This window comes from Manacus candei, unplaced genomic scaffold (assembly GCF_025592945.1).
Source record: "Manacus candei isolate 608988 ecotype Guabito, Panama unplaced genomic scaffold, ASM2559294v1 h1tg000007l, whole genome shotgun sequence".
Classification (NCBI taxonomy): Eukaryota; Metazoa; Chordata; class Aves; order Passeriformes; family Pipridae; genus Manacus; species Manacus candei.
In genome coordinates, this window is record NW_026138055.1 from 8,184,477 (window position 1) to 8,206,750 (window position 22,274).

At 43.5% G+C, this 22,274-nt stretch overlaps 1 protein-coding gene across 4 annotated transcripts in view; it reads right to left on the reverse strand.

The window, feature by feature from the left end:
• MSRA (methionine sulfoxide reductase A) overlaps nucleotides 1-22,274 on the reverse strand; it is a 251,652-nt gene that overhangs the window by 146,334 nt on the left and 83,044 nt on the right. For all 4 annotated transcript variants that reach the window (XR_007908460.1, XM_051812360.1, XM_051812338.1 and 1 more), the window contains exon 2: nucleotides 11,664-11,732. Coding sequence is in view for 3 of the 4 variants with exons in the window: in XM_051812360.1 (XP_051668320.1) it covers nucleotides 11,664-11,732 (69 nt within the window). In the remaining variant the exon portion in view is untranslated. The remainder of the gene's footprint in view (nucleotides 1-11,663; nucleotides 11,733-22,274) is intronic.

Here is a 22,274-nt window from a genome sequence, read left to right on the forward strand (position 1 = left end):
CCTTTCATGTTTGGGGATTTGGGAATGCAACTGAGTGAATGCTCGTGGCTGGGATCAACTGGCATCATTTTCCATGAACAACTGACTCACACCCAAAGCAGTATTGCACCAAAGATGGATCTGACCTGCAGAAAAGAAGTGCTACCCACAAAGTAGGAACAATCAGTCCTTAAGTGCAAAATTTGGGATTAAAATTACAAGTATTTCATGTCTAATCAATTAAAGAGGAGTCTTAAGGAGTACTTGAGGCACCTGATGTTTCTTGGCCACAAAGATGATGACTCAAGTGTCCCAAGGACACAGAAAAAAGGCAGGGGTTATGGTCAAAGTTCTGATTGCTTGAAGTACTTATTTACTCTTTTTTAATTTCTCTTACCAAATAAATTATTGGAACAATGAAAATGTGATGAAGAAAACCATCAGTAGCTCTTTACACATCTCTGAAATGTCCAAAAATGGAATCAAATCTTAACCACAGAATCATAAAATCAAGGAATGGTTTGAGTTGGCAGAGACTTCAAAGCTCATCTTGTTCCAACCCCCTGCCATGGGCAGGGACACCTTCCACTAGCCCAGGTTAATCCAAGCCCCATCCAACCTGGCCTTGGACACTTCCAAGGATCCAGGGGCAGCCACAGCTTCTCTGCCCAACCTGTGCCAGGGCCTCACCACCCTCACAGACAACAATTCCTTCCCAATATCCCATCTAACCCTGCCCTCTGGCAGTGGGAAGCCATTCCCCCTCGTCCTGTCCCTCCATCCCTTGTCCCAAGTCCCTCTCCAGCTCTCCTGGAGCCCCTTTAGGCACTGGAAGGGTCTCCAAGGTCTCCCTGGATCCTTCTCTTCTCCAGGTGAACCCCCCCAGCTCTCCCAGCCTGGCTCCAGAGCAGAGGGGCTCCAGCCCTCGGAGCATCTCTGGGACCTTCTCTGAACCCACTCCAGCAGCTCCACGTCCTTGTGCTGTTGTTCCCCAGGGCTGGAGGCAGCTCTGCAGGTGGGGTCTCACCTGAGGGGGCAGAGGGGCAGAATCCCCCCCTCCCCTGCTGCCCACACTGTGGGATGAGCCCAGGACACGGGGGGTTTCTGGGCTGGGAGTGCCCATGGCCCAGGCATGTCCAGCCTCTCACCCACCAGCACCCAAAGTCCTTCTCCCCAGGGCTGCTCCATCTGTTCATCCCCAGCCTGGATCGATCCCAGGGTCGCCCCCACCCAAAGTGCAGCCTCTTAATCTGAATGATCCCAGGAATAAATCATGCCCATGTCTGACCACCCTTCTACCTCCTCTGAAGCAGGAACAGTTTCTTAATATATTATGTTTCAAAAGTCTGCCAGGGATAAAAAGAATCACTGCTCCAATAATATGTTGAAGAGATTGAGATGGAGCTACACGGGCCTATCAACAACCTGATTACTTGCTTCATTGCAAAGCATCACATCTTTAGTTCAGCCATTGACTTGAGGTTTTCAAATCATTTCATGATCTTCCTTCCCTCTGAGCATCCCAATGTTTGGCAGAGATTCATTTTAGATCATCCTCGGTCATTTGACACACTTTAGTGCTCTGCTGCTCAAGAAGAACTTGATGTACACACAAAATAAGAGATGTCATCAGGGCTGTGTAATCCATTCGATTCTCTTGAAACTCTGTCTTTCATATAAATTCATCTCTGTAATAATAGCGAAGCCTTACCCTTGTCTTGTGAAAATCTCTCTAATCTCTGGGCCACCTCCGGGAGCTCGAGATGTAGAAAAGCAAAACAAAATATATTCTATCATTATGAAAGCAAAGCAGCACGTTTTGTTACCAGCAAAATCAGAATCACTCTTAGGGCCGTGTTGCAGAAAATAATAACCTGTTTACAAAGTTTGTTTACTGGAAGGAATAGAAAAATTGCCTTTTCTTTCCTTTTTTTTTTCCCCGATAACTATTGCTGAGTTAAATGAACTGCTGTAGACACATTCAGCAAAAGTAATCTCATATTACTTGTTATATTTATAGCCTTAGATTTCAGACAACAATAGAAAGCTGTAGGCACCCTGACAATTATTTAAACTTGCAATCTATAATTGCTCAGGAGCAAAAAATAATTACATTCAAATAACAGGGCAATTCAACAAGCAGCCCTTTCGTCCTCCTTTCCCCTTAACCCTTTTCCTTTTTTATAACTAATAAATGCCTTCCAAGTGCACCTAAAAGATCATTAAAATCTATTTTGAACCATAGCTGTCCTTAATGGAAATATGGAAGTTCCAAGAGTTATTTTCTCATCTACTGGGAGCCAATGAAATGATGGTGTGTTCTCACTTGGAAAAAGAGAATAACCCTTCCCTGCCCACTCCCCAAAAAGACAATTACTCAATAAAATACCAGAGAAGATTGTTAGAGGAAAACTAATTTATATCCAGGGGGTCAGACAGAGGCCAAATATAAATGTGGTTAGTCATCTACCATTTATGCAGGAAACTCATTCCCAAAAAACATGGCCAAGTGTTGAAAATGAACTACAATAAATGCCAAGGCAGAGGGTCAGCACAGCAAGGATGTCTTGGCAAAGGAATTGTCATTACTCCCAGCGAAGTCCATGACCTGCAACTCTCCAAGAGGTTTTCTTAGACATCCCAAAATATACTCTGCACTCTGGATGTGGTTGGCAGAAGATTGAGTTGGAGGGGCATAGGGACACACTCCTGCTTCAACAAACAGTCTCTCTAACCTTGAAGCTGCCAGAGATGCTTGTAGGGATGTATTTGGGATGACTGGAGCTGTCCAGCCAGGCTGGGATAACTCCGGTACCACAGTCACAGAGACACAGCTGTGCAGCTCCAGGGTGGGAGCAGTGAGAGGTCATTCCATGGAATGCCTTCAGCCCACCTGCTTCCCAACAACATCTCCCACATCCATGCCAATCCAGAAAGAGCTGTTTCCTCTTTTACAGCATCACTGTGCAACCAGTCACTTCGTCTCCTTTGGGGCTTGGGGGTTTTTATGGAGATACAACTTTAAAGCAGGTCAGGGGTGATTATTAGAATGTTTGTCAAGTTTAAAAAACTTGTCCAGCAGAAAAAGATTCCCAAACATCTTTAATTCATTATTTGTCATTACTGATCATGGAATGAAAGAATGGTTTGGGTTGGAAGGGACCTTAAAGCTCCTCTTGTTCCACTCCCTGCCATGGACAAGGACACCTTCCACTAGCCCAGGTTGCTCCAAGCCCTGTCCAATCTGGCCTTGGACACTTCCAGGGATCCAGGGGCAGCCACAGCTTCTCTGGGCAATCTGTGCCAGGGCCTCACCACCCTCCCAGCCAACAATTCCTTCCCAATATCCATCTAACCCTGTCCTGTTTCAGTGTGAAGCCCTTATCCCTTGTCCTGTCCCTCCATCCCTTGTCCCAAGTCCCTCTCCAGCTTAAAGGAGTGGCACCTGGGATGAACTACTCCCAGAACCACAGGCAGGTCTCATCCCAAAGGGAATCAATTTGTTCTCTCCAGAACAGCCTGGGAAGAGTTGCATGCCCAGAGTAAGGAAAGAAAAAGACAACCCAGGTGTGCATTTCTGTAGCAGAGTAGAAATAATGGTGTGAAGAGAGACCATTTAGTGACCAAAAGTCCTTCTACATCTAAAAAGCACACCCAGATCTTTAATGCAGCAGCACAGCAAAATGATTTGGGTTTATTGGTCTCCAGAAAGCAAAGTAAATTAAAATCTCTTTATCTCCCACAGGTTTAAACCCCTTCACACCAGAGGAGTCTGAGTGGAAACTCTGATGGCTAAACCCCCACATTTGTCCTCTCCTGGCTGGTCAGGCACATCCCACTGAGCAACACTGAGTGACTCCCATCCTGGATGTTGGCATCAAGGTTTGTCTGGAGCTCTGAGAAAATTCAGAGCCAACAGACAGTGCTGAGGGAATACAAGAGACAGACACAATGACACCAACATCCACCACCACACCAGACTTCCCATCCCAGAAGAAAGAGTCAAAAAGAAGTGGATGACCATCAGCCTGAGGCTCCATGTTACACCTTGGGATACCAGGACACCTTGCCCTTGCTGCATCCATGTGCCTTTAGATGCTGTGCCTAATTCCAAAGACACTCCTGCATTTCCCTCCTTTTGCCTCAAACACGTGTCGGCTGCTCCATAATTCATAACATGAGTCTCCGTAATTTCCAGACAAGGTTCAAGCAGAAATGTGTCACACCAGGATTATATTATTTATGAGCATAATGTTGGATTTCAGCCAATGACACACCAATAAATTCCATCTCAAAGCCTGACACATCACATGCTGTTTTCCCTGGCTCACAAACAAACAGCTACAGCTCTGCTTCAAAATTACTTACATTCAACTCAAATCAGAATTATTTATTTTTTTTTTTTTGTGATTAGCTCTTATCTTACTTGGAAAACTGATCATGTCATTTCTTTCTTCTGAAATGTATTTTTGCCTTCATTTCTCAAGTGTGTCCTGCACAAAGAGCAAAGTCAAGTGGTCTACAATGAAAATCTGGAATAAGGTGATGTTTCAGCCTCTTAAAGGACGGAGTTTTTACTCTCTTTTTAAGACAAAAGACTTGTGTCACCCAGAAAAGGCAGAGACTGTACCAGCCAGCACAGATTGTCACTGAACATAACTCCATATCAGTATTACCCTAAATACCCTAAATAATGTAGCCTTATTATATAAATATATATGATATATATTTAATAATATAAATATTATTAGATAAATATGTAGTGGGACATAAGGGATTCTGGGAACAATATTCTAGGAGCAATTCTTCCCAGTCAACAGATGTGAGTTCCCATCATGCAGATGTGAATAACTTAAATCTCCACTATTTGTGTTCCCATGTGACAGGAGCAGCTCCCATGACAGTCAGCTCAGTTCCAAAGATCCAGGAGATCCAGGGTTCAGTTCCAATGGAATGAGATGATTTCAAAGTCCCTTCCAACCCAAGCCAAATGCCCACATAAAGGCATCTGGTGCCATCTGAGATGCCTTTTGCACGGGCATGGCACACATGCCAAAAGGCAGAGCTGTGTCCTTGGAAGCTGGAGATCAAGGATAGTTTCCCTTACACATTAGGCTTAAATTTACCTGCATGAAGAATCCCTAAGGAAAGGTATATAAAATCATTTGGGATGTACTACATAAACTGGCTTTCATTCCTTAGTTGAGAAGAGTTTGGATCTCCTGTGAGACCTGGATCATCCCTGCCAGACCCCCATGGATGTCTCAAACACCCCAGGACGCCTCAAATGGCAGAAAACATTTGCAACATATTTATGCAAAGGCATCAATTCCCTCTGGTCTAAGAGAGTGGTTTATATGGTGTTTGACACAATCTACGGAGGTGATTTATTTCTCTCTGAAGCAGATTTTCTGAACCAACCTCCAAATGTGTCCTCTCTGACCTGGGGAGGGAAATTCTTGAAGACAACTTTAGGTTACGTACCTAAAATCTACTGAGATGAACTCCAGCTCGAGGAGTTGAAAGCAACAATGAGATCAAGATAAAGGTTCAAAAGGATGCTCTGAGGGCTGGAGATAGGCTGGGACAGCTGGAGGTGTTCACCTGGAGAAGAGAAGGATCCAGGGAGAACTCAGAGACCCTTCAGGTGCCTAAAGAGGTTCTAGGAGAGCTGGAGAGGGACTTGGGACAAGGACCTAGAGGGACAGGACAAAGGGAATGGCTTCCCACTGCCAGAGGGCAGGGATAGATGGGATATTGGGAAGGAATTGTTGGCTGGGAGGGTGGGGAAGCCCTGGCACAGGTTGCCCAGAGAAGTTGTGGCTGCCCCTGGATCCCTGGAAGTGTCCAAGGCCAGGCTGGACAGGGCTTGGAGCAACCTGGGCTAGTAGAGGGTGTCCCTATCCACGGCAGGGGGGTGGAACTGGATGATTTTTAAGGTCCCTTCCAGTCCAAACCATTCTGTGCCTATGATTCTATTCCATTGAGTCCATACTCCAAGTTTCCAGAGTATTTCCAAGCAAGTGTTTTAGAAGCAGAAAAAGACTTTTATATCTTCAATTTGATAGCAAAGATGTTTAATGATAAATTTCTTAAGATCACCAACACCTTGATCAGGTGAGGAAAAACACCTGAAAATTCAAAAATCACTCTGAATTCTCCTAAACTGAATAAGCAATCCATATTTTATCAGTATAGGGTCCTATTTTCTCAGTCTCACATCCCCAGTTCTCAAACTGCCAGGCTGTGACAGCAGCCTTGAGAAGATAAATCCATTAGGATCTGCAAGATGGGCTGACAGTACTTTGTGAATGTCACAGTATGTCTAAAATTATCAAAACAACACCACTTTCTCCCTCCAAAAACCTTCTTGCATATTTTTTCATGGCTGAACACAATAAATCCTCATCACTGTGTGCTTTATTAGCAGGAACCAAAGGAGAAATGCTGATGGTAAATGTGGACATCCCAGAGCATAAACAAACACACAGAGAAGGGCAGCCTTTAGTCATTAACAGGATAATTTACTTCTATTTCAAACTTAAACCAACTCAGAATGATGCCAAGCATATGTTCATCCCAGTCATTGCTCTATTCCTGTTTATCACTGGCAGGGAATACTTCTCTGCAAGGCTTTTGCAATTGTTAAAGTCATCCAGGTGCTCTGCTGGCTTTTTGCATAGAAAATAAACTATAAATAAATAAAATAAAAAAAAAATAACCCCCCTCTAAATTTTAAAAATAAATAGAAAAATAGAAAAATAACACTCTTCTTGAGGACAATTCCTGCTTTTGAGGATCAAAGAGCCCTATCCCTAAAATCAGGAAAATTAACTGTGTCTCTTCTACTCGTTTCTGTGGAAAAGTCCCGAAAACATAATGAAAAGGTTGTTTTAAGCTGAATGATGCTGACTGAAAAGCTGCAATCTGACTTTTAAAAACCTCCAGATCTTCCCTAATGCGCACCATCCACTCTAAGTGAAAACCCACACAAAGCTCAATTCTTCATTACCTCCAGAAACCTAAATTAACATAAAAAACTCCCTGATGGAGAAGCCCAGGGATTGTGTTTGAAGGCCACATTACTTTTGTTTTCAGAAGGAAAAAGGAGATGTGGCTCCTTTGAAAGAAAAGAATGTTCTGAAGGGTTGTGCTGATCAAGGACAGCTTTCACTTTGCATTAGGGACATTTTATTGTCCCTTATTAGTGTTTATAAACGTCAGGAAATGTCCTTGGTAAGACCAAGCACTTTGTTTTTATCTGGGTCTGTCTCCACAGAGCTCTGTAACTGCCCATTTACTTCCACAAAGCTGAGGCACAATTCCATCAAATCAGAGCAGCATTTAATGCATAATGGCCATAGAATTCCATAGGACAAGAAAAATTGAATATGGAGATTTTTATTTCAAAAAGACCCAGAACTGTGGTTATTTTTGTGTTTATTGCCTTATTTTACAACAGGCTTAGGGGGAAAATTTTTGGTTCAGGGCTTCCCAGTTTAGACTTTCAAATCTTAAACAGAGAAGGTTCCCTGGCTGTGGCTTCAGAATGAAAATCCCCTGAAGGTCTGACCAGCAAACAGAACATTGCACTCCAGGTAAGGATGTGAGGGAGGAGAGGATCTGTGGAGAAGGATTTGGGGTCATGAAGGCTGGACATGCCCCGGCCATGGGCACTCCCAGCCCAGAAATCCCCGTGTCCTGGGCTCATCCCACAGCCTGGGCAGCAGGGGAGGGGGGGATTCTGCCCCTCTGCCCCCTCAGCTGAGACCCCACCTGCAGAGCTGCCTCCAACCCTGGGGAACAACAGCACAAGGATGTGGAGCTGCTGGAGAGAGTCCAGAGGAGGCCACGGAGATGCTCCGAGGGCTGGAGCCCCTCTGCTCTGGAGACAGGCTGGGAGAGCTGGGGGGGTTCACCTGAAGAAGAGAAGGATCCAAGGAGACCTGAGAGCCCCTTCCAGAGCCTAAAGGGGCTCCAAGAAAGTTGTAGAGGGACTTGGGACAAGGGATGGAGGGACAGGACAAGGGGGAATGGCTTCCCACTGCCAGAGGGCAGGGTTAGATGGGATATTGGGAAGGAATTCTCTGTGAGAGTGGTGAGGGGCTAAGACAGAATTCCCAGAGAAGCTGTGGCTGCCCCTGGATCCCTGGAAGTGTTCAAGGCCATGTTGGACAGGGCTTGGAGCAATCTGGGCTAGTGGAAGGTGTCCCTGCCCATGGCAGGGGTTGGAATGAGATGACCTTTTAGGTCCCTTCTCACCCAAACCAATCTGTGACCCCATGTGTAGGCAGAGGTGACAACAGGGATGAACCAGGACCCAACAGCAGGGTCAGGGATCTGGGTTGTGTTTCAATTCTCTGGAATAGGTAACAAAAAGACAAAGTCACATTCTGGAATGCAGAAAAAAAAGGAAAATTGGAACTAAGGATAATTTCTTTAATAAACATACTGGAAAGGTAGGAGTAGGAACATGATTTGGTTTAAGGACAGAGCATCTTCTGTTTAGGGCATTCCTTTTTGTTCTGCCTTATCTTTACAGGTTTATTCTCTCATTCCAGATCTATAGAAATCCAGTGTCCATTTTTCCACCAGCATGTGAACACAGGACACCATTAATGCTTCAGAGCTCTACAAATCCAGCCAATTAGTGCAATTCCTTCACCCTTCCAAGATGTTTAAAGATAATTAGCATGAGAAACACAAATCCCTTCTGGAAGACCTTCCCTCTGGCTCTCAATTATTCCACAACATGATCCTTGGAACATCTGCTGATGTCTCTGTAGATGTTTCTCCTCCATCTGGGTCACAGCACACACACCTGTTTCAACATCAGGAACTCTTCCATTCTCTTCAGACAGAGATAAAATACCTGCTGACCTGTATTATGATTTAAAGTTTTCTTCTTCTTTGATCAAGAGAGAAAAACTGTTTGTTCTATTTTACTGTCTACAAAAAAAAAAAAAAAAAAAAAAGGTATTTTCTCTTGGTGGTCAAACTTTGTTTCCTGTTTGTGATTTTCTTTTCTTGGTGAAAAGTAGTAATTGAAAACTCAGTCAGACCAAAGGACTTCCTAACACACATTTTTATCTGCCAAGGCCACCAGGAGCTGTTTCAAGAGTAAAAGAAATTCTGAATGGATTTATCCATTTTTAAACACATCATCCCCCTTTTCAAGTGAAATTATTTTCCTTTAGTTGTGAAGTTGCCCTGATCAAGACTTTATCATTGAAATAAAACAGTTTGGGATGGAAGGACTTTGAAGGTCATCCAGTTCCACCCTCTGCCATGGGCAGGGACACCTTCCACCATCCCAGGTTGCTCCAAGCCCTGTCCAACCCGGCCTTGGACACTTCCAGGGATGGGGCAGCCACAGCAAAGCACAACAATAATCCAGTTCTAGGGAATTATTGGAATGTGCTGCTGTCTAATAAATGTGGAGCAGAAGGTGACCAAGCTTGGATCTGTTTGTCAGCCCTAAAAACATCCATAATTAGATCTTCTCTGTTACTGAACATCCTATTTCTGTCTATACTTTGTTTACATCAAGAAACCAATTATCTCATTATGAGCCACTGCATGACAAGCAAATACGACTCAATTTAGTCCTATATTTTAGAAGTGTTATAATTACAAATCTGAACTATTGCCAGACTTTAGTGGAGGTAAATAAAAGCCCTTCCATGAATGCACCATATGCAAGATGCTTCCTCTTAGAGAAATAAGGAAACACATAAAGATCAGTGAATATAGAGATGCTTTGGGATGAACTGGAGATTTGCAACAGGAAAAGAAGCACTTAAAATTCAGAAACCTGAAATAGTGGAAGGTGTCCCTGCCCATGGCAGGGGGTTGGAAGAAGATGTTCTTTGAGGTCCCTTCCCACCCAAACCATTCTTGATTCTATGATAACACAGTAGAGCATTTAAAAGTGTTTAAAATATGCAAAGAACTACAATGGTACTGATGAAAGTACTAATTTACTGAAATTTGCAGTTGTTCTGCAGCTTTGAACCATTTTTTTTACCACTCTGTCCAAAAGTTGAATTTAGTCCCTGAAATGTTTATTTTCAAAACATTATTGACCCCTCCATATATGTCCAGATTTTGAGTCTTGGTCAGGTTTTGGGTCAAAATCAGTCACTACAGGCAAAATATTTTTAAATCAAAATATCTGTAAGCATAAAAACTACAAGAAAACTTTCTAGACAGGCATTTATTGAATGGCTTCTACTTTATCATTTGTAACACAAACATGTCTAGAGTTTCACCTGTTTCATAAAAATACAGAATCCCAGAATGGTTTGGGTGGGAAGGGACATTAAAGCCCATCTCATTCCAACCCCCTGCCATGGGCAGGGACACCTTCCACTAGCCCAGATTGCTCCAAGCTCTGTCCAACCTGGCCTTGGACACTTCCAGGGATGGGGCAGCCACAGCTTCATCACTGAACTTGGGAATAGACCTCAAGGGACACACTGATTTTTGATTTTTGCTGTAACACTCCAGTGCCTCCAGTGAGGCTGTGAGGTGCCTGTGCTCCTCCTGTGCTCTTCATGCCTTAAAATCAGCTGGAAGCTGGATTAGGAGGTCACTGGATGAGCAGCACTAAAAGATTTCCATTAAAGAGTCACCCTCACCCTTAAAATTGGCTTCATCTCCATTGTAGGAACAAGGACACATCTCTTTATCCTAAAGAACAACAGATGCATCTCCAGCAACGAGTGATGCTGAACAAACAACAGGAGAGTCTCAAGATCATTTAAAGAGTCTTTTGAGATCTGTAAGGTTCTGTTACAGCTGCAGGAACAAAGCCCAAGGTATATTCTCCCTGTACCTCAATCAAAACCAGAAGTCACACCATGAAACAAATAATGCACCATTAATAAGAGCATCTGGAGGAGATTTTGCAGAAGAGGGAGCTGTGTAATCAATCCCACTGTGTTTTCAGCAGGTGAAAGGATCAGTGTTTACAGCTCAGCACTACATTTTATGCTGTTATTTTACTGTTGCATCTAAAACTATCCAAGAAATAAGAAAATTCACTGCAAATAGGCTGTAGCTACACAATCACGTGGTTATTTATCATCTTTGAGCTTTTGTAGGTCTTTTTAAGCCATTCCAGAACGGGTCAGGTTGGAAGGGAGCACAGTGGGTCCAACCCCCCTGCTCCAGCAGGGGCATCCCAGAGCACATGGCACAGGATTGTGTCCAGACACCTTTGGAATATCTCCAGTGAAGGAGAATCCACACCCTCTCTGAGCAATAAGAGGGATTACTCCTAAGTAACTCCTGCTCTTCGAGACTTGTCCCTGTGCAATCCCAATTAAAGGATTAAAGGATGTTTCTGGAGAAGAGGTGTGAAAATCCCTGTCTTGGTAAGGTGGAATCAGAGAGTTCAACTAGTTCAGGCTCTTCCCCCAAACTTACAGAGTCCCCAAATACAAAGAACTTGCCCTTTTAATTTGCTGCTGGTACAATTAAGAAAAAATACTTTTAGCATATTTTTGGGGAGGCATGGCCATGGTCCCAAATGCTCAGTGGCTTTAGCTGATGGCAGTGACTGGAAAACGGCAGGAGCAGCCCAGATTTTAAAACTTTGAGAACTCAGGCTGAAATGAAGGAATTTGGAATTCAGGAACACTACAAAGCTTAGAGCTTTTGTTTTAGAACTGATGTCTTACCAAACAGAGCCATCTGTGTTCCCTCTGGGAAAGGTTCCACCATTCTGTTTCCATTGACGTGATGTTTATCTGGAAGGGCATAAAAAAAAACAACCAAGTTATAATGTAATAGAATACATGATTTGCATAAAAACAACTCTTTATTTCTTTAGATCTACTGAAACTTGAAGTCTGATTTATGAAAGCCAACCTGTACAATCACTAAATGTGGAACTTCATGCTCTCTGTGTTTTAAAAATACTGCCCCAAAGTGCCGGGAGAGAAACTGAGGATGAATTTCAGATTGGTGGTTGAGACAAATGAGCTGATCCTGATGTCACAGGAACCTCCACAGTAGAAATCCCTGCTCTTGAAAGGACCCTCCTCATGCAAGGAGGAAAAACAGGGAATCATAATTCTCCTTTGCTTGTTTATATGATCAGGGAATCAGAGAATCATGGAATGGTTTGGGTTGGAAGGACCTTAAAGCTCATCCTGTTCCAACCCCGACACCTTCCACTATCCTGTTGCTCCAAGCCCCGTCCAACCTGGCCTTGGACACTTCCAGAGATGGAGCAGCTTCTCTGGGCAATCTGTGCCAGGGCCTCACCCTCACTGGGAAAAATTTCTTCCCAATATCCCACCTAAATCTCTTCTATTTCAGCTTAAAGACAATTAATGGGGGGGGGGGGGGGTACCCACAGTGATTTAAGATCCCAAATTATTGGGGAAGTTGCTGAGGGAGCATCAACCCTCTTCTGTTCTTGATGCATTGAGGGGAGGGAGATGGATGCAAGAGAGGAGCAGGAATCTGCTGTTAGAGAATCCTGGAGTCCTAGAATGGTTTGGGTTGGGAGAGACCTTAAAGCTTATCCAGTTCAACCCCCCTGCCATGGGCAGGAGCACCTTCCACTATCCCAGGTTGCTCCAAGCCCTGTCCAACCTGGCCTTGGACATTTCCAGGGATGGGCCAGTCACAGTTTCTCTGGGAATTCCATCCCAGGCCCTTATCACCTTCACAGGCAAGAATTCCTTCCCAATCTCTAATTTAAACCTTCCCTCCTTTCAATTTAAATCCTTTTCTCTGACATCCTCTCATTCGTTTTTCAATCTCCTAAGATTCATCATCAACAAGGGCGGCAGGAAACAAAACTGCCTGAACTCAAAAATACACATTTCTGCCCACAAAATACTTCACAGGGAGAAAACCAAGATAATTTCTCAGTACATGCATTATTTTACTTCCTTTACTCCTGAGCCTGGTAAAGAACAAAACAGGTCAAATGAAGAATTCCCAGGGAATTCTCTGAAAGCAATATCAGGGAGGCACATTCCTAATCCTGGGCTGGCACTGAACATTCCTCAACACTCAATGAGGAGGGAAAATCAGAGTTATTGCAACTGGAGCAAGAGGTGCCACGAGTCACTTGGTTGCATTTAGGAAGATTGAATGCTCTGAGGCACAGGAGAGGGGCTTTGGGGAGCAAATTGTTGGGAGGTTCCAGAGTGGGAGTAATATGAGCAAGGTTTCAACCTCATAAGCCAGAGCTGGTGCTCCCAACATGATCTACAGCCACCTGAGAGGAGTGAACAGTCAGAAGAATTATGAAACATCTTGTAAGATCAAATAAACTAACCCTGTCCCAGCCCTGAGAGCTGCTTTCATTTAAGGAGTGAGTGACACAGATGATGTATGAAGCAGTTTTCATTTCAAATGGGGAGGCTTTCAATATATTAAAATTAAAATTAAACTTTTAGAGGTGAGATGGGCTTGAATGAAAGTAATATTTTCAGAGTGCTCAAGTTGTCTTCCAATGCCTTCACACTTTCATTGCAAAGATCTCTGCCAGATAAAATAATTCATTTTCTTGTCATTCATACTTTGGTTTACAATTCTTCCAGTGTTTCCTGCCTAGATGCAATAAATAGTAAAAGAAAACCCCCAAATTTAAAAGGACTTTCACAAAATATACATTCAACCCCAGGGAGAAAGTCACAACATAAATAACAACACATAAGTAATAAAAACTCTCAACAAAGACACTCATCAGAGAAATCCCAGTTCGGGGCTTTTTACTCCACAGTTTTTCATGTGAAAACATTTTAATTCTCACCTACAAATTGGATTGAATAATTCCAGAAAATCAGAATTACATTGGCAGCATGGAATTAGAAAAAAAAATTAAAAGGTCTTTCCCTGTAACTTGTAACAGAAAGAATAAATGACTTTTCCAAGCCCATCATCATTCTAGAGATAAGGGCTTGCAGTAAGTAGGATAAATCCTGGTTTTACAGAGACACGGAGATTGTCAGGGAACACTGATCTTCCCTTCAGCTTCCAATGTGGAAAGCAACACATTCCACCCAAATTCGGTTCATATTTAAGAGGCTAATCCATCAGTGGAATACAACTGGATTCAGACACTTGGAAAACTGGAATTGGGAGGACATGGATTAGAGAATCCCAGAATGGTTTGGATTGGGAGGAAACAAAGCTCATCTCATTCCACCCCCTGCCATGGGCAGGGACACCTTCCACTTTCCCAGGTTGCTCCAAGCCCCTGCCAACCTGGCCTTGGACACTTCCAGGGATGTCTTTATGTCATTGTTTTATCTCTTGACCCCCAGGGTTTCAACAGCCAGTTGATCAGGAAGAGATTTTTCCTTCTGTTTCATTATTTTCAAACTGTCGGAATTTTCATGGATACAAGTTCACAACCGAACAACAGGGGGACTTCCTCTCAAAGCTGCCAAATGCTGCTCCATCCTCAACTGCCAAAACTCCACAAATTTCCCAAGCTAAGCCTGAGAAATACGTGTGACAGCCTTTGCTCTCTGCTGAACACAAGCAGCGTGAGCTGAAAGCAACACATGTCCTGGAGGATTTGACATTCAGCTTCGCCTCAGGCAGAGTCTGCTTCACACAGGTGCAGTGCCTGGCTTGTGCTCCTTAAATTCTTTGGGTTTTAATAAAAGTAATCCTCCCCACATCCTCTGCATCTGTGACACAGCACAATCCATGGAAAGATAATCCAAAACTGCTAAACCATTTCTTTGGCATCACTCTGGTTTTTCAGCCTCTTGCTTGATGGTTTCGAGCACAGTCCTACAACTGCCCTTGGCTGAAGATTCACTGACTGCAAATTCTGTCCACACATGGATTAGCATGGAATCAAGGAATAGTTTGGGTTGGAAGGGACCTTAAAGCTCATCTCATTCCAACCCCTGCCACGGGAAGGGACACCTTCCACTAGCCTAGGTGGCTCCAAGCCCCGTCCAATCTGGCCTTGAACACTTGCAGGGATCCAGGGGCAGCCACAGCTTCTCTGGGAATTCCATCCCAGGATGTCACCGTCCTCAGAGGGAAGAATTCCTTCCCAATATCCCATCTAACCCTGCCCTCTGGCAGTGGGAAGCCATTCCCCCTTGTCCTGTCCCTCCAGCCCTTGTCCCAAATCCCTCTCCAGCTCTCCTGGAGCCCCTTTAGGCACTGGAAGGGGCTCTCAGGTCTCCCTGGATCCTTCTCTTCTCCAGCTGAACCCCCCCAGCTCTCCCAGCCTGGCTCCAGAGCAGAGGGGCTCCAGTCCTTGGAGCATCTCCATGGCCTCCTCTGGACTTGCTCCAGCAGCTCCACATCCTTCCTATATTGGAGACCCCAGAGCTGTAGGTGGGGTCTCCTGAGGCTGAGAAGAGGAAGGAAATCCCCTCCCTCCCTGCTGCCCAAACCACATTAATCCATATCTGTACAAGTAAACCATTAAAATAGACAAGTCATGTCTAGAAACTATTTGAGTGTTAATTATCCCAGTTGAGATCATGTTTGATCCCATCCCAACCATTTCTCAGTGTGGACAATCGAGTTCCAGCACCCAGACCTATCCTCTGGCACCTTTTAATTTATCAGTATACATTCCATTTATCCTCACAGTTCCACGTGTGCCAGTGGTATCACACCTGTAACAGACAAATTTAACAATGAAATATGTTCCAATGAGAAAGTTCTGCAAAAAATATTTCCTTTTAAACCAGCCTGATTTCAGTTCTCACCAGATTTATTGTTCTGCTACAAGCCTTGAGTAAATGTAAAGGAACTGTAGGCTAAGGTACCCACAGCCATTAATGAATATACTTTGTCTATTTGTGAGCCCAAATGAAGCTGCTTAAAAAAGACTTGGCTTTCAGAGAATGCTGATCCAGCACTGAATAAAAATCAGGGATTTTCTGGTCTCAAAATATTCAATCTCAAGCAATCACAGTAAAGATTTGAGGACATTTAAATTTTATTAATAAGAGATTCATATGTTCTTCATATTCATCTTTTGATTTTTAAGCCATTAGGGAATATTTAGACTGCATATCCAAACTTGTTTTATCAGAGCAGCCAGAAAGTTATTATTTTTAAATGAAAACTGAGATTCTCACATAATCAAATTAATCCAGGAGTAGGGGTCATATTTATACCCAAGGACTGTTAATTTTCCATGGCAAGTGCAGCCAGGAATTGAATTGAAAATAGTTCATTAACCAATTATCAGGAGCCTCCTCCATCTCCTAAAGCACAACCACGATGGGAACAGGGGGAGAGGAGGAGAAAAAGGGATGAGCAGTGATGGGGTGAGGGGGAACATCCTGAAGGAAATCAGCTGCTCCTTTCCCCTTCCTGTTTTGCCTTTTCCTACACTTTTCCTACACTTCCCATCACACCACAAAGCTGGAGGTTTTTCAGTGTCAGCTGTGCACTGAATGTACAGATAATATTTACTGTAGTTTCAGTTTAAACCCAAGTTTGGAGGCAATAAAGGGGCTTAAAACTCAGCGCCAGGCCTTTGTGCCAAAGGCTGCTTTCATCAGAATTAGGAGGGGTGAAGAAAAATGTTCAGCATTGAATAAGGGAGTTATTTAAATGCCTCTTAAATTGTAGATTGTCAGAGGAGTATGTCACCCACAGTCACAGCTCCACCTCCCCAAAGCAAAATAATAAAAAGCAGGATGAAAAATACCATTGGAAAGCTCGGAACACGGAGACAGACCGGTGGCATTTCGGTGTCACCTCCAGCTGCTGTGGGTTTTGATTTAAAAACTCACTGAATGCCCAAGTTCAGCTTCAGAGTTGGAATTTGTACCTCCCAGAAAGGCCACAGCACAACGGATCATGGAATCCCGGGATGGTTTGGGTGGGAAAGGACCTTAAAGCTCGTTCAGTTCCAACCCAAACACCTTCCATTATCCCAGGTTGCTCCAAGCCCTGTCCAACCTGGCCTTGAACACTTCCAGGGGTGGGAATGGTACAGCCTCAATAAATAGATATGGGAAATATGGGAAAATATTCTCAGTATGGGAAAACCTCAATATACAGAACACAGTTGAAGGCCAGTGGGTTTCTCTTCTGCCTTGCAAACAACAAATTACCTTTTATTTTCAATGAAAGACTGCAACATTTAGAGGGGGGAAAAATGGTGGAATTTTGGCAGTGCAGTGTTACCATTTACCAGGTAATGAGGAAAAGGTCTCTGAGTGTCACCAAAGAGAAGAAATCCCAAGGTAAGGATGACTAAGTAGCAAAAATAAGGAATCACTGCCCTTGGGCAAAAGTTCAATATGAAAACTCAGTTCCAAGGAAGGAAAATTAGCCTTTCCTACCAGTATTTTCTAAACAAGTATTTTCTTTTTATTTTAACCATTCAATATAACCAGTACATGTAAATAGAGGATGAACTAACATCTGTTCACTCTTTCAAACAGCCCTATCCAGTCATATTTAGGAGATGAATATGATCCTTATGGGTTCCCTTCCAGCTCAGGTTATTGTGATGCCATGATCTTTTACAGTAACTATATTCAAGCTCACAGACAGCACTGAATTTATCTACTAAATTATATTTGTCTACTAAATCTACTGAAACAGGCACTTCCATTTGGCCACACAGCCTGTGGAAGTAACACATGAACACCCTGTTATTAACACATAACAGCAATAAATGTGTTATTTGTATTTTTCAAGTATACAACTTACTTAATACCTTCAAAACCAAACCCTGTTTCAGTGTATTTACATGTTGTCTGATGAGAGCTTCACTGGATTTCACTCCCCTGGTTTAGAAAACAGGGATCTGACCTTTATTTGTCCTTCAGCCTGAGTAAATTACCTGATTCTAAAAACCTGCGGGCTTGCAGAATTTCTATTAACTTCCCTGAAATCCACAATTGGCTGGTACTTCTGTAAACCAGGTCATTCATTTATAGGCCTAAATATGAACCTTGAACCTTTTAAACCTAAGGAGGTTTGTTTATTTATTTTCACTATTTCATAACCCAGAAGATATTTCTTTAAAGAAAAGGTTTAGTTCTCTAATAAGGTTCCTAATGTTTGTGCCAAGAGGAGTTATGCAAGTACCAGGTACCAAATTATGTCAGAGATGAGGATTTGATAAATTGTACAAGGATAGGATTGTTCCAGTAATTAATACTGAACCAGATCCTTCTTCAGCAGAGGGAAAACCATGCACCTCATTTATATCCATCCTCTGTCTCAAAATCACCTGGATATCAGAAAATGCTTTTGAGATGTTACACAATGATCTGTAAAGGACAGAGGGGAAGTTGGGCTGTGGAAGAGAAAGTCTGTACTTAGTACTGCTGAAGGATTAGAAATTACCTGCTAAATCCCCTCATTTCCAACCAAACTGTTTAAGACCCCCCACTAATCCTTGTTCCTGAAGGTGGAGCCTCTCTTCATTGTTTTGGGAATTTCAAGAAGCTACTAAATGGAAAAATCCAGGAAAGCAGAGCTTCATTGGGGTCATTCTCTTAGAGGAGTACAGGAGGGACAGGGCAGCTCTACTTGAGTGGGATTAGATGTGTAATTTATGGCAGGATTTCATCCATAAATCCTTCATAGCTGGTGATGAAACAGAAGCTCTTCTTTATCTTCAGGTCTAGTTGAAGGAGCAGAACTGCCAGTTCTAAAAGCTCCTGTGTGATAAGGAAACCTTCTGTCATCCCAGATGGAACCCCAGGTGTGACCTTTCAAGTCTCTTCGTCTCCCAAGGGGGATTTGCAGTGCAAGGACTTTGCTCCCCAAACCTGGGCATTTATGTCTCTGTCTCTGAAGGGTCATTTTGATCCTCAGCTTTGGCACAGATGGTGAACATGATCTACTGGGTTTCCTTCACCTCTCACTTCTCTACTTCCATCCTCCACCAGTTGAGATCAGCTGTCAACTCGTGACTATTTAAAAAGAGAGGTGGCTGTGTGATAGTAACTCACTGGTTACAACTATTTTATAGGATTGTGGGTTGTTCTCATAGAGTGGATCCTAGTTATTATTTAAAAAACCTGTGATATCACTCAAGGGAATAAAATAATTACCAATTTTGTTGGAAAACAAATAACTTTGCTTATCAAAAGAGGTCAGGAAAGGAAGAGTGGGGGCCGAAACCAGTTTTGAAATGTCTTGTGGAGATGATGTCCCACAAGGTGACACTCTGTCCTCTCTGCACCCACTCCATCAAACAGGTTAGGGCACAGGAACTGATTGAGGCTACAAAATGTGATGAGTCTCAGCACAGTGGGTCAGTTCAGACTCCAAAATACGTGGACTCCTGAAAAAACAGAGGTTCTGCTTAATGACCAAAGGCCAGATATCCCACACTGGTTTTGTTCAGCAGCTCCTACTGGGAAACGGATCGACAGGAGCAACAAGAAAATAAGATTTTGAAAATTAAAATGAATTAATTTCTTAGAAGAGGGTGGTGAAGATGCAGAGGAGGAGAAACAGTGATTCTGAGATCTGCAGTCTACTGGGGTGGATGGACATACTGGGCGTGGGGCAGAGGGTACCTGCCAGCTGGGACAGAGGACGGTGGGATGTGGGAGTGAAATATGAGGATCAGGGATATATATTTGGGATATGAATAGAGGAAAGTATCCTAGAAATTACAATAACAGACTTGCTGCTTTCAAGGAGACAAAGCCAGATCCCATGGAGCAGCTGAGGGAGCTGGGGGGGCTCAGCCTGGAGAAAAGGAGGCTCAGGGGGGACCTTCTGGCTCTGCAACTCCCTGACAGGAGGGGGGAGCCGGGGGGGTGGAAATCGGGCTCTGCTCCCAGGGAACAAGGGACAGGATGAGAGGAAAGGGCCTCAAGTTGTGCCAGAGGAGGTTTAGGTTGGGTTTGGGAACAATTTCTTCATGGAAAGCCCCGGCACAGCTGCCCAGGGCAGCGGTGGAGTCCCCATCCCTGGAGGGATTTCAAAGCCATGTGGATGTGGCACTTGGGGACGTGACTCAGTGGTGGCCTTGGCAGTGCTGGGGAACAGTTGGACTGCATGAGCTCAGAGGGCTTTTCCAACCCAAACAATTCTGGGATTCTAAGATTCTGTGACCTTCCCAGACACAAAGCACACGAGGCCCAGTTAAACAGGAGCCCTCACATCCCAACTGTGCCACACGCGCTGCCTGATCTGTTCCTAATTCCACAGGCCACGTGCCCTGAGTTTTGGGGCAGATACATTAGGATTAAATAAAAGTCACTTGGCTTTAGTCATCAATGGATATCTGCCTGAGTATTGAGCCTTGGAGCCTCCTGCACTTTGGAAAGAACCAGCCACCTGTGTGGTGATTCACTTGACATATTTTGGATGTTTTCCTCAGGATAAAACGAATCATATTTAAAAATGTCAATTTCTGAGCACTGATTATAAGGAAAGTAGAGACAAACTCAGATGAATTCCACTCATAACACCTTCAGGAACAACATGGAGATTTAAGATCTGTTCAGTGGGAGGATTAGATGTACCTGTGTGTACATCCATATTTATTAAAATATGGTTTTGACATCACTGGAGATTATGGGTTGTGAACCAGAACAAATGTTAACAGGAAACCATATGATCAAAATAGGAAAGGGAACAACAGCAGAGAAAAATAATGGAACCAACCTAAAGGTAAAAGATTCCATGATTCTGTAAGAATCCTGTCTACAAGGGTCAACAGATCAGAAAAATAACATAGACAGACATATTGGATACATAAATTAGTCAACTCATGGTATTTTTGGGATTATGACATCATTTCACTTCCCAAAAACCCAGCTCATGAAGCGATGACATAACATGAAAATCAGGGAATCATAGAATGGTCTGGATTGGAAGGCACCTTAAAGATCTCAGCTTTCATTTTTAGAACTTAACCTTTTTGACCTGTAGGGAAATTCAAAATGGACAAAACCTGGGTTAACAGTTAAAAAATAAGCAAGAAATACACACATAATTTCTCTAAGAAGATACAGGTAGACCAATGAGTGTCAGGTTTTTCATATATGTTTTCTTAACTAGAGGAGGTTCAAGGAAGGAGATAAGGAGTTGGCTCTGGTTTTGTGTGTCACAGAATCCCAGGACGGTTTAGGTGGGAAGGGACCTTAAAGGTCATCCAGTTCCACCCCCTGCCATGGGCAGGGACACCTTCCACTAGCCCAGGTTGCTCCAAGCTCCGTCCAACCTGGCCTTAGACACTTTCAGGGATGGGGCAACCCAACTTCTCTGGGTTGAAAAAGAAATAGAAAATAGATAAGAAAATAGAAGGGCCCTAAACCTGGCACAGAGCATGGCAGTGAGTTATCCACCTGCCAGGAACTATCCATGACATCTCCACCATTGCTGCTTTTCATGGAGCACCTTGTTAGCGTAAGAATTGAGTGAAGATGATAAAATACAGCTGGGTTTATTTCAGAATTACAGCCAATGCCTCTCAAAACCCCACTTGAAACCCTTATCTAAAGCAGCCTGGATAAGAACAGCATCACACAGGCGGGAAAACCAAGAGATCCAAACAAAGGAGCACGATAAACAGGAGCGTGAGGGAGCGGGGAGGGGATGTCCAGTGGGGTGTGGCGAGGAGGACTGTTAAGCCTGGGTTTATTTAGCAGCTTTATTAATGATCTCAAAGAAGGGGTGAAAAGCACATGAATAAAACATGCACTGGATGCTCAGCTGGGACGTGGTGTGCACACCGTGAAAAATGAACAGCAGCACAAAGCTCTGGGCAGAAATTCTGTGAGGAAGCACGGAGAGATGCAAAGCAGCTCCAGGAATAAAAGTCTATTTTCCTGTTATGGAAGGAGAGCTTGTACCCCATATTTCTTGAGGGAAAAAAACTGTCTAAAGGGGCAGGGAGCACAGCCTGAGGGAAGGAGAGAACATTTACAGGAGAAATAAAGTTTTATAATGGGCAGAGCCTGGAAAGCCACAGGCTGGAGGGTAATCTCTGTTGGTCAGTGAGGTCCTGGCACTGCTTGGCTCAACATCTCACTGGGGAATCAGCACCATAAATGCCAAATTCGGGGTGAGCTTCTGCAAAGAAAGGCTGGGTACAGACCTCAAAAAATCCCCCTAGTTGCTTTTAATTACATTGCTTATTTCTAATTTCGTTTTACATCTTAACATTTACTTAAATAACCTTCTCAGTGTGATTAAATAACCTCCTAAACGTGATTTTTGATTTAGGATGATCCCTTTCTGAGGGCTCAGCCTCAACCTTGTGCCACTTAACACTGACCAGCTATTATTGATTTTTATATCCATGGCTTCTCAAAATGAGACACAAGATAATTTTTGCTGGACATTCACACACATGT